This window comes from Apus apus, chromosome 9 (genome assembly GCF_020740795.1).
Source record: "Apus apus isolate bApuApu2 chromosome 9, bApuApu2.pri.cur, whole genome shotgun sequence".
NCBI lineage: Eukaryota > Metazoa > Chordata > Aves > Apodiformes > Apodidae > Apus > Apus apus.
Genome location: NC_067290.1, coordinates 5,556,480 through 5,568,509, shown reverse-complemented (window position 1 = coordinate 5,568,509; position 12,030 = coordinate 5,556,480). Strand labels below are relative to the sequence as shown.

The 12,030-nt window shown below is 41.3% G+C and overlaps 1 protein-coding gene across 1 annotated transcript in view; it reads left to right on the top strand.

Annotated features, from left to right (window-relative positions):
• Positions 1-12,030, top strand: part of PTPRG (protein tyrosine phosphatase receptor type G) — a 401,265-nt gene that overhangs the window by 358,655 nt on the left and 30,580 nt on the right. Inside the window, exon 14 of the mRNA XM_051627714.1 lies at positions 2,223-2,314. Coding sequence (XP_051483674.1) covers positions 2,223-2,314 — 92 coding nt within the window. The remainder of the gene's footprint in view (positions 1-2,222; positions 2,315-12,030) is intronic.

The following is a 12,030-nucleotide window of genomic DNA, read 5'->3' as shown; positions in this document are numbered from 1 at the left end:
AGCTACAGAAGGTCTTCCAGGGACAAAATACAGAATTGTTAATGATATTAATGATTGCAGAAAACTTTACTATGTAAAATATTCATTTAATACATTGCTATTCCAACAGTGCTCAGCAGAGATACACTGGACTGAGTATTCAGCTGTGGCCATCATGGCCCTTACAATGTCGTGTGATGTGATTATGCAACACAATTACATGTTTTGAGGCTATTAAGAAAAAGCTGTCTTAGGGCTGCATAAAAAACCTTAGTGCCAGCCTATCAGAGCCTCTCATAGTATAAAATAACAAATTACAAAAAATAATTGCTTTTCTTAAGTATCATCAGCTTTAAAAAATCCTGTAAATCCCTACGCAAAGGTCTGTCTTTTTATCAAACACCTTCTTAAGGCCTTCATTACCAGAAGAAGCTGTTCAAGGATTTTTGTAGTATTGACTCAAGGGAAAGAGCCCCAAATACATCAAAATCAGGAACATTTTGCCTGTTTCATATTCATAGTTTTTTCTTTATGTGTGACTGATTTATTCTGCTGCATGCCCCCAGGGTGTGCATTGTCCAAAAAAAAGGCTGCCAAAAAATATTGAGAACGGGGGGCAAGCAGGGTGGGCGGAGTTGTACCCATGTTTCTAAATGCTGTGAGACTATTGCACATCTTACATCCTCGTGTGTGAATTCACCTTATGGCGTTTCTTAACAAAAGCATCCTCACTAAATAAATAACTTCAGAACAATGCAAGACATCGTGCCTGAAAATAGAAAGCTGCTCCAAGACAATTACTCCATGCTGTGAAATCTGCTCTCTTCTGCTTCTGTATTGTCTTAAGTTGTACTTGTGCTGCTGTAGCATGTGCTTGCATTATAAGGCACTGGGACTGTGCAGAGAAATGCATAGAAAGCAAGTGCCTGTGATTATTTTGGTTTCTGCCTTTGCCTAAGAGAGTGGTTTGATTTTCAGTGATTTTTTCGCTCTCTGGCACGTATGGATGTTGAAAACAAAGGGAGCACAAATTAAAGTCAGCAAAGCCAGGTCTGCAGAGCGGGCTCTCCATAGAGAGCACAATGTCCGAACTACGGAGGAGCAGATTGCAAGGCAGAAACTTGTAAACCACTCCATGCAAATATGTTTCAGCAAGGGAACCAGCAAGTTGACAAAAGGCTCTGCTCACAAGGCGGCCTGCAAACTTTGCCCAGGTGATGAGGAGCAGTTCACTAAGGGCTGCAATGAAGGGGGTCATGCTGCTAATGGGAAGCTATTGTTAAGCGCCCCAACAGATGAGAGCAGACCCTTCTTCTGCCACAATAGCTGCTCACACCAAGCAAGACTCATTAAATATTCAGTTCCAGCCTCAAGCAGCTCATTAAGTCAGCAATGAGCAGTGACGCTGGTGTTGGAAAACCCTGCCTCAGTTAACATCACCATGCAGAGTCTCCTCGGATCTCTTGATGTTATTGTGCTCAGTACCTTTTCTGTGATGACCAGCTTGTGCTCTCTGCTTTGCATTAAATACAGGTAAAAAAGAGTCAGGTGGATTTAAATTCTATTCTTTATAGGCCTTTTCAGAGATGAGTCCTGGGGCCCAAGCTAAGTGTCTATTGCGTTTTTCTGTAGCAGTGTATGTAATACAAGTTTGCAGGAGGAGGATGGGATGAGGGTTTTATGGCTTTAGTGTTAAAAAAACAAACAAACAAAAAGCCTTGATGCTTTAAATAGAACTTTCACAGCAGAACATCATGACATGCAGCAGTTATAGATGCTGTATTACTGTCTGTCGGCTGTTACACAGCAGAAACTTGTACAGTAAGTATATTTTCCCTGGAAATGCTGGTGTCATAGGTGGATTTTGGCTTGAACTGTATGCTGAATATGTTTCTTGTGTTCAGAGTTTCTTTCTGAATGATGTATTTGAAGCCTGTTTTGCAACCACTAACTTTTGTGAGTAAAATTTCATAGTCAATAGTACTTAGCAATAATATACAGAGGGATTTACAGTGGGTGGATGTCAGATGCCAGTGAATTAGAGTACACCAGAAATTGGACTGGGACTGTAATTGTAGAAAACATGTATGTTTTCACACATCAATGTTTTTAAACTATAATGTCTGAAAGTATGGAGCAGAAATGGAGAAGCAGACCATGTGCAAAAGTTTTCGGATGATTTTTCAGGGGGCAGGTTTTCACACCCTGAATAATGTTTGGTTTTTTTCTTTTTTCTTTAACAGAAAGTGTTTTCAGACTGCTCATTTCTATGTGGAGGACAGCAGTTCCCCCCGTGTGGTCCCCAATGAAAGTATTCCCATTATACCCATTCCAGGTAAGACAAGCTTAATCTCCTGTGTTTGTGCTACTTGGAGTCTGTTTTAATTACACAAAGAAGAGAAGGTTATGCATGTGATAAATCACGGGGGTTTTGGTAGAATTTGTTGTATCAGTGCTGCTTCATTTAATTTTAGGTGCTCTGAATGGGGCTCTGAATGCCAATGCTGTATTTTTCCATAGGCACCTCTCCCACATGGTTTTAATAGAAATTTCAGAATAACCTTTGTAAAATGTCAAAAGCAGGAGCAACACTTCTTAAAAGCACTAAGGCATCCAGGGTGAAACCAGCTGCTCCATCAGGACAGATTGTGGATGAGGGGTGTGCAGCCCCAATGCTCTCTCGAGCCCAGGCCAGTTGCCCCCACTTTCAGTGTGTGCAGAGGTGGTGTCTGCTGGGTCTTGGGGAGGAAAGCAAAACACGGGGATAAGCAAACAATCTCAATTAAAGTCCAAAGCCATCTGTTAATTTCATATTAATCAAGCTATCAAAGGTCAAATTCTCCTCTCAGCTATACTGAGAGCGAAGCTGAAAGCAGAGCTTAGTGCTATACTCTCTTCATCAGGCATTTCCCCTGGGAATCATCAAGAGCAGGATCCAGCACCCTTTAAGCCATGATGACAGAGAGCAGCGTGGAGTTAGTGGCCTTTGCAGTCACTGCCTTGTTTGATGTTGCTCGGTTTCACAGGCAGAATTAAGATACCCAAAAATGTTGTACTGACCTTAGTCTGTCAAATGCTTGTGCTTATTGCTTCAAGGTATTTTAAGCTTCCTTGTTGTGTTCTGTAATTTGTGTCATTGGTTTAGGATTCAATCTGTAGCTAATTAGATTCATTTTACAAAAAAAAACATTCAAAGCCATCTCTGAGATACTGAAGAAACATGTGTCCTAGAAAAGTGAAATCCAGTTACATTTTCCTTTATTTTATTCAGTAGGCGTGTAACTCCTTTCTAGAAAGAGTCTTTCAAAGTACCCATGGGAACTAATATGAAAGGTTAGCTATTACATTGCTGCAGAAGATGTTAGGCAGTTTGCCTTGCAGTCTGATGCTGTGCTAGTGAAAATAAAAGGAAACATACTATCATCTCTTCTCCTTTCTGTGACAGACTAAGATGTATATCCTGACCACCTCACTTCCTTAGCAAGGAGCCACCCTCCTCTTTCTCCTCTAGGGTAACTGGAGATGGGAGGATTTAGTTTTAGACCACATGCAATGGATTTTCACAAAAGAACCTAAGTAGTTGGAAAGCTCCATCCTTCGTACTATAAAATTTGGAGGAGCACCTCCCTCTTGGGGCTGCTTTTGGCAATCAGTATAATGGTCCCACTGTGCCTGCTCTCGTGTGATCCCTCCTTAGAGCCTGTGAGGAAGGGCAGGGTGGGCTAACGTGGACTTGGTGCAGAGCAGTGTCCAAACCCAGGGAATTATGAGCACAAAGCAGTGGAAGGAGAAAAATTCTCCACTTAGATGTCTGCTTGGCTAATTGATAGTTTTTGGATTTTTACTGTAATTGAGGCTTTTTTTTTTAGATAAAGAAACCAGCAGAATGCACAATCTTTTCATGCTGTGGTCTATGTTGCTTGAGATGGTGATTCTTCCCTGTTTCACAAGGGTGTTTTGGTGGTCAGTCCATTAAAGACTGGATAGCAGTCATGTAATATAGGCTGAAGAATTCCATTAAAACTGTGCAGGTGGCAGGTACCGTAAGGCCAGCACATATGCTAGTGCTTCTCCAGCAGCCATTCTAGCATGGAACAAGAAGCAGCTGAGAATGAAAGAACATTGCCTTTTGGGGACCTCTTCCCATGACTAGAGCAAGCTGCGCTGTTGGACCACTTCAGCTTTGGGACTGACATGATGCTAATGTCACTGTACTGCCCACGGTGGTCTGCTCAGGTTTGGTAATGCTGAGAAAGAGCTGCTCACCTCTGATAATGGGCGCTGCAGACTAAGACACCTGCTGAGCAAGTGCTTCAAGACACCTCGAGAACCTTTGTAGTTAAAAATCTGCAAGGACTGCTGATGAGCTCTAAGGCATGTGAAGAGCTGGCCCTCAAACAGAGGTTTAGTCTAGTTGGGTGCAAAGGTCAATCTATCCCTTGAATTCCCAATTTAATGACAGGATTTTTGTGGATATAATGGACATTTGGACACCTGCATACAGACATCCAGATGGACGTCCCTTGATCTGAAGCCGAGTCATGCCCAGAAGGTCTAAAGAGAGAATGAACTGATGAACTTGATCTTGGCACTAACATTAAAGCTATTCAGGCCATCAAAAGCCAAATCACCCTCTGGACCTGCCTCTCTCTGTATGTATTAACTATTAACTGTACAGGGAGTCTGTAATGAGACTCAAAGTTAGTAAAGATAGATTCCACCTTCGTTGGCTTTTTCTGGAGGTGGGAGATACTGTCTGGAAAGATCTTGAAGCTCTCCTAAACATTTTCCTTGTTCGGAGATATAGAAGAGGCCCCCATATACTTCCTGATAAATGACACTCTCCTCTGGCTTCAGCTGCTGCTCCCATGTAGGCAGCCCACTGAAATGCCCTAAAATCATGAAACTGTAGAATTCTTTGAACTGACTGCAGCTGATAAAATAAGCCCCTGAACTTTTCCTCTGGTAGCTGCCAGAGGGTGTGAGAATGTCTTACTTGCCATGTTGATCCTAGAAGCAAAGTATGTGTCATTTTCACGAAAGCGAACTTTTCAAAGTAACCTTGTTAAATTGTGAAAGCCTGTCCTTACAAAAGAAATGTGAACATATCCCTGCAGAATCATGCATCTATGTCCTACAATTCAACAGACCGACTTCTACTCTCAGCCACATGCAAGTGGCCACACTGATGGCACTTTAGAGCAACGTGTCTGCAGATGTTTGGTAGCTTTGCCAAGGCCCATCTACAGCATTGCAGTGAGCTGCTGACAGGGAAGGCTGAGCAGGTTTGGGTTGGCTGATCCTGGCCCAGGTGTGGGGTGGCTCTGCCAGGTGCCTGGGAGCCAAGTGCAGCGATGTCCTGACGCAGCTTGAGAGGTTTCAGAAGTGGCACTGGTGTCTCTGCGTGCCACCACTCTGCTTGGTGATGTGTCTGCATGCTCAGAGGTAGCTTTTGTGTTTATTTCTGCACCACGTTCTGCTCTTGTTTAGGTAAACCCTCTGTTTCCTCAGGTCTGTGAAATCCAAACCAATCTGCCAGCCACCTGCGATAGGCACACAGTACACCTTTTCAGGTCCAAACTCTAAAGAAATCTTTTTATAAAGGAATTATTTTACCCATTTTCTATTTGACTTCCCATGGCAAATGTGCTTAATTATTGTGCATGAAGCCACATCACCCGTAGGTGTGTGCTTATCTGTGCAAATTTGCTCTGAGACCCAAATCATTATCATTATTCATAATTATCTGCACTGCTTGATCTGGAGAAACACAGGACAAAGGGGGTATCATTAACTGAGTCACCCACTGAATATTAGAACTGAGGTATAAATCTAAACTCACAGAAGCCTTGCACCTGACAGTAATGCATCTGTAATCAATGGCAGATTTCTGAAACTCCCCCACCATTCAGCCCAACAGAATCGTTTCTCCATATCTTCTCTCTTCGCCTCCACACTCAGTTAATTTTGGCCACCTCCATGTCATCTTTGCCTGGATCTCTTCAGTGTAATATCTGGTCTTGGCAAGATCTCTTTGTCAGCAAACCAACTCCTGTTCCTGTTTGGTTATGCATTGGGGTTTTTTCCATAGCTAGTCAGTATCTGGTTAAAATGTTTCTGGAGTTGATCCTTTTTGATGGAGTTGGATAAGTAAGAATAACAGCAGCATCATAGCTGCAGACCTGTCTGTTTTGCAGCACAGCAAAACAAAATGCACCCTTATCAGCTTTCCTGCCTTCTCATGGCAAGACCTGCTCCATGACAGCAGTGCAGAAGTGCATCTCTGTGCAACTTAGATGATACCAAATAGTGAAACTAGCACAAATCCCACGTGTACACTCCTTCTCCTCGCCTTTGTTTCAGAGCTTTCCTGATCTTGGGTGGTGCATTGTTCTGGAGCTTGCTAGGGCTTTACTGGTTCCTTGCCTAGCCCGTGAGCACAAAAATGCTGTGTCACTCATGTCAGCAGGACTTGTGAGATCAGTACAGAGATAGGTGAGGCTTGACCCTGTGGCAGAATTCAAAACTCTGCATACTATTGACCACAGTCAAGGGAAACAGGGCTCATAAAGAACACCACAGCTGGCCAATGCAGCTGATTCATTCAGCAATTTTTTCCAGATATCTTTCACCAGTTTTATTGTAAGTAAAATATCTCAGATGTGATGCCAGTTCTTTCAGCTGTGCCTAGACTGCAAGGCTCAGGAGCACGTCCCAGTGCTTGGATCAAGGTGCACACAGTTTTAGGTGTAAAAGGCAGTAAATTAATTGTTTTAAACTAGCAATGTAGTTTATCAATACTGTATTTAAAATAACCAGTGGCAGGATCTGATGGAGAAACACTCTCCTGCTTCTTTAAGAATGACTTGGTGTGAGTGCACGACCCAAGGAAATAGTGGAGTAGTGGAGAACATTGTTGTGAAAAGGTGTCTTGACCATTTCATGCAGTCACGCAAGGGTGTGAAGGCCAGTGCAGCTATGACCCTCCTTCATTTTCCTCTGTCTTCTCATTACAAGAAGGAATCCCATCAAGAGTCCATCTTACTAACTCTTAGCTTTTGTGAAATCTTCAGAATTTTGAAACCTTCTTTCTTATTCCTTCAATAACCACATTTGCCTTCCACCTTTGCTGATGAATATCAGTGGTTAGACTTGATATGTTTTTTTACAAGCTCAGCTCCTCCACTTCTGATATCTTCCGGTAACATCTACCCTGTGACAAACATTCTATTAAGAGATTGTACCAAGAGGTATCTCATTTGACAAGGAAACTGCAGGTTCCCAACAGAGACTCGGTATCTTACTGTTTTCTTCTAAGATGCATCTGTCTCAAGTTACATCCCAAGACCTAAAGAGCAGAGCACCAGGACACGTCTGTGGCCAACACAGTGACAGTGTGCTGAGCACAGGGATCCTGTATGCTGGAGACGGGTGAGGTGCATGGAAAAGTGCTAACTGCAGCTGAGGACTTATTTCTCAAGGGCATGAAGCTCTTCACTGAGCACAGAGGTAGTGCTCTTCAGCTGTTTAAGACTTCATTTCTGCTTTCTGCTCCCTGCGGATTTATGTTCCAGCACCATATTGTGAATTGTACCCATCTTCAACTTCAATTAAATTCATGAATGCAATATTGCACATGCAGCCATCCTCTGAAGCCAAGGAAATATCAAGGTATTTTAGGGAACATCCACCTTGCTTTTTCTCTGCTATAAACTGCTGCTCCTGCAGCACACTGAAGAATTTATGGTATGGTATCTGATTGTGGTACCTGTAAGGGGGCCTTAAATTGGCTACATCATCCAAGCCCATGTTTTCATGGTGGCCATGTGAAATATGGTTAGATCCTTTTCTGAGAGCCATCACACTGGGCTGTAGAGTCCTGGAGTTGAACCCACATGTGCTTAAATACAAGGCATGTATGTAATTGATGGCACAACTGGGACCTGAGGATGAAAATGTGTGAGATTAAAATTGTGTTCCTTAGCAGACAATCCCAAATAAGATCATGCTTAATGTCTGTGCTAAGGAAGAATTCACATTATTTCATTCTCTTGAACTGAAATTGGTTTTTTGCTTAAAGGGAAGAAGTGTATTGCTATTATTTATAATTAATGATAATCTAATCTAAGATTTGTACAAGCAGATTTAAACTGAGCTCTTATTTTGACACATATAAAATTTTATCATTAACATCTTTATATTCCTGACTGACACATGGCTAATAGCATTGTAGTAGATTAAATCTAGAAGCAAGAGAGATGAATGTAGCTACAATATTACACAGGTGATTTTTCATATTCTGCTTTTTCATGTGTCTCTCTTTTATCAGAAACCTGCCCTTGTGTTCATTTGACTTGATGATAACAAATAGATAGCAATTATCTTGCTGGAAGGACTTTTGTGGTTTTATTTCAACATGTCCACCTCTCCAGGACTTTCCAATGTATTCATAGTGTTTTCCTTGCCTTTTCACTTTGAAAGGTGTTTTTATTAAAAACAGTACTTGGTAAACACCTGATTACAAAAATGTGAGCATTAATGAGACAGTCTGTCCATTAATGAGCTTTTAGTAATTTCTTATGTATCTTAATTTAATTTATAATTTAATTACTGAGGTCAGGGACTTAGGGAGGATGCCAGCCTTTATGGCCTTCAGCAGGTAGTTTGATCTCTAGAACGAAACCTTCTGTGTGGCCTTTTTAGTCCACAAATCTCCACAGAAAGCAGACACCTTCTCAATACTAAGGTTTTTTAATAACTTTATCATAAACTAATTGATATTCAGGTTATAGAGATACAACTGTTCTTATATTTTTGGGCATTTTTTATACAGCAAGCAATGAGATCAGTCAGAAAAAATAATTATTCCAATTTAAACACAATGCCTTCAGTTGCATTCTTATTTTTAAATAGTTAAGCAAGGGAAGTCAATATCCTGCAGAATTAAGGGCTCAGACTATATAAATGTGTATAATTCAAGCGCATTCAATGAAAAATGGTTTGAAGAAAGCTGGATACCACCCATTTTTACATGTGGAATACTTGTGGAGTCCAATACTCACAAGAGACTTGGGCAGGATCTGGCTGGAGAGGGAGTTGCCTGCTCAAACACTTTAAATTCAGCCAGTGCCAAATTTTGAGCTGCACATGAAGTTTCTGACCCCTCTAAGTGTGTGCACTTCTGAGCAGACACTCAACCTGTAGGCTCAGAGATTTCTGTTTAAGTTTCTGTGTAGAGGTGGACACCTGACCTTAGTGGAGCTGATGGGAGTTTTCAGTAACCTCAATTGGGGAAAAATTCTACCCAAGGCTACACTACTAATCCTTGCAGGATCCTTTATGATAAGCCACTTTCCTAGTGACAGACCAAATACAGATGAATCTGGGCTTTGCATCCCCATTTAGTACCGTGTGCTGTGGGCACTTTAATATTGCGTGGTCCAGCTGCATTGATCCTATTTAAATCTGGACTGCCAATGTCCTGTTGCTGGCTGTGGAAATTAATCTGTTGGAATTGCCCTCCACCCTGGTTACTTCATTAAAGGGGTGCATGTGAAGGCAAGATTTTGCTGTAGCTCTGCAGCCTTCACTCTGATATATATCGTAGCTTATAGAGTGGCTGTTAGACTCAGTTTCAAGTAATATGCATCCTGAATGTTGATGCTAGGTATTCCAGCTGCTTGCAGAATTTTTCCATCCCTATTTGTAAAAAAATAAATATCCATGAACCTCACCGAACGTGCTTAACAATAAAATAAATATAAAAGAAATCCTGGGATTGCATTAAGTGTTCTCTCCAGCAGTGGAGAATAAGAGGGTGGAAGATGGATTGACAAGGCAGGGTTGAGTGCTGCTGGGAAAAGAAAGGTGCTTGCTTGCTATGGATATGGGACATCATTTGTCAGATATGTTATTTTTCAGTGAGTTAAGAGTCCTACTATGAGCCTACTAGTAGATATTTCATTCCAATCAAAACTTTTTTGCAGAAGATGAGAACTGTGAGGATACACTATTGAGAGCAGATTCTCCCAGATTAATGTCACTAACAATGTCACCGGTTTCATGATTGTCATAAGCCAGGTTAGGTAGGTTTGTGCTGCCTTCAGAAAGGGCAGTTTCCTTGTCACTTTACTGTTTCTCATGGTAATGAGTAGGATCAACCCATCTACCCCACTGACAGCTAATCCTTCTTTGCCTTCCTCACAAATCAATTAATCCTTTCTTATGTTCATCAGCCGGATCAGCAGAAAGATTCAGTTCACTGCTCAGCCCCGCAGGCAGGGAGAAAGGGAGTGGGAGAATCCCCTTGTCCTTTGGCTGAAGCCAGCTGTGAAGAGCAGGCTGAGAATTGATAGAGGTGTTCCTGAGAGGCAAGGGATGGCATGGGGTTGCTGAGCAGTGCAGTAAGTGGCTGCTGTTGGAGCAGATGGGCTGAGCCACGTGACAGCGATGGCACATGAATCCAGGTGGCTTTGCAAATGAGAGACTGAAGTGCAGTGACTAACAAACAAATGGAAAAGCTTTCACATTAACAGTAAAGCATAAAATACAAGGAGTATATTGGATTTAGTAGACTGGGTAAGATAATAGCTGAAAACCAGAAAGCATTTACAAACAGAGTGAAAGACATTGGAGAATTTTCTTACCAAGACTTCTCCATCTGTGTCAAATGTCTGGTCTGCAGAAACACCAAAACTCCAAACTAGACAAAGGTAATATGAGGAAGCACTTTGGTTTTGACCTTCTGGATTAATTCCTGACCCAAAACCATCTATTTCAATCCAATGCCACTAAACTATCCAGTGAGCTCTCAGGCTATAAATGAATCAAAATGAATCTGAGATCTTATTATGTGGAAATGCCATCCCTGATACGATATCCCATTTTTCTTTTGAAATTGGACCCTATTGCTTTAACATTACAAAGTCAGCTTATTAAGTGGAAGATAGGGGAAAATCTTTCCTGGTGGGATTACTAATTATCCCAACTTTAAAGGTAACCCTATTCAAATTTGATGGTTTCTACAGACTTTAAGCTACTTTTGAAGGTGGCTGTCTTCTGAAGGAATGTATTAAGTATTCTGCATTGTCAACTGCCATTTCTCAAAAAATGAGGTGCAAGTGAAGGTTTTCTTCTACAATTGCTTGTTTTCTTTTAAACAAACATGACTTTCTTCTTGGCATTGTCCCTTTGTGGCAGGAAATGAGACCCACTGGAGTCCACTCTGGTTTTGTGTTTTTGCTCCTGCTTTCAGGTGCTTGTCATGGACCAGCAAGTGAATATGGGAACTCCACCAGTGTTAAATATCTAGCATAGTGATTAAACATACACCCTCCTGACAACTTCAGTAGTGTATGATTATAAAAGATATTATCATAGGTTACATTGTTTACACTCATATTTATACACACACATATCATTATTTAAAAGTTCTGGAGACTTTTGCTCTCATCCATCTAAGATTACTTCTTTCCCCACATAATGCAAAGGGTTAGTACATTGGCAAGGTGCCAGATTCAGCTCATATTTTATAGTGATGTAAGTCCAGAATCACTTTATTGACACTAGTAAAACAGATGGCTAAACCCAAGCTAGAAAGAGCTGTAATTGTATCTGCAAGTGTTGGAGATGAAGGTGTCTTATTAAAACATTTCCCTCTTCTCTTGGAAAAATGTGGAGATCTTGCAAAATGTAAGCATCATGCTGACAATATCAAATGTCCCTCCAGCTTTTGGAAGGAAAAAAGTGTATGGTGCAAAAGGGAATATGTGCAGAATGACTGTGAGAGCTCCTAATTAGCTATTATAGGATTCCATTAATCTCTTCAATTGACTAAAAGAATTATAGTCACTGAAGTCTATTTGTCTTAAGATGGAAGGAAGGCTTAACCAAAGCCTTTGGAATGACGATAGTGCAAGGAAAAGCATATTCTGTGCATCTAGCTACATCTGTTGGTTTTCTCAGAGAAGGTCACAGCCGTGTTCAGATAATGTCAGAGCACACCCCATTCCAGAGTGCTGAGTGTATTCATACATATTTTACTGGAGGTCT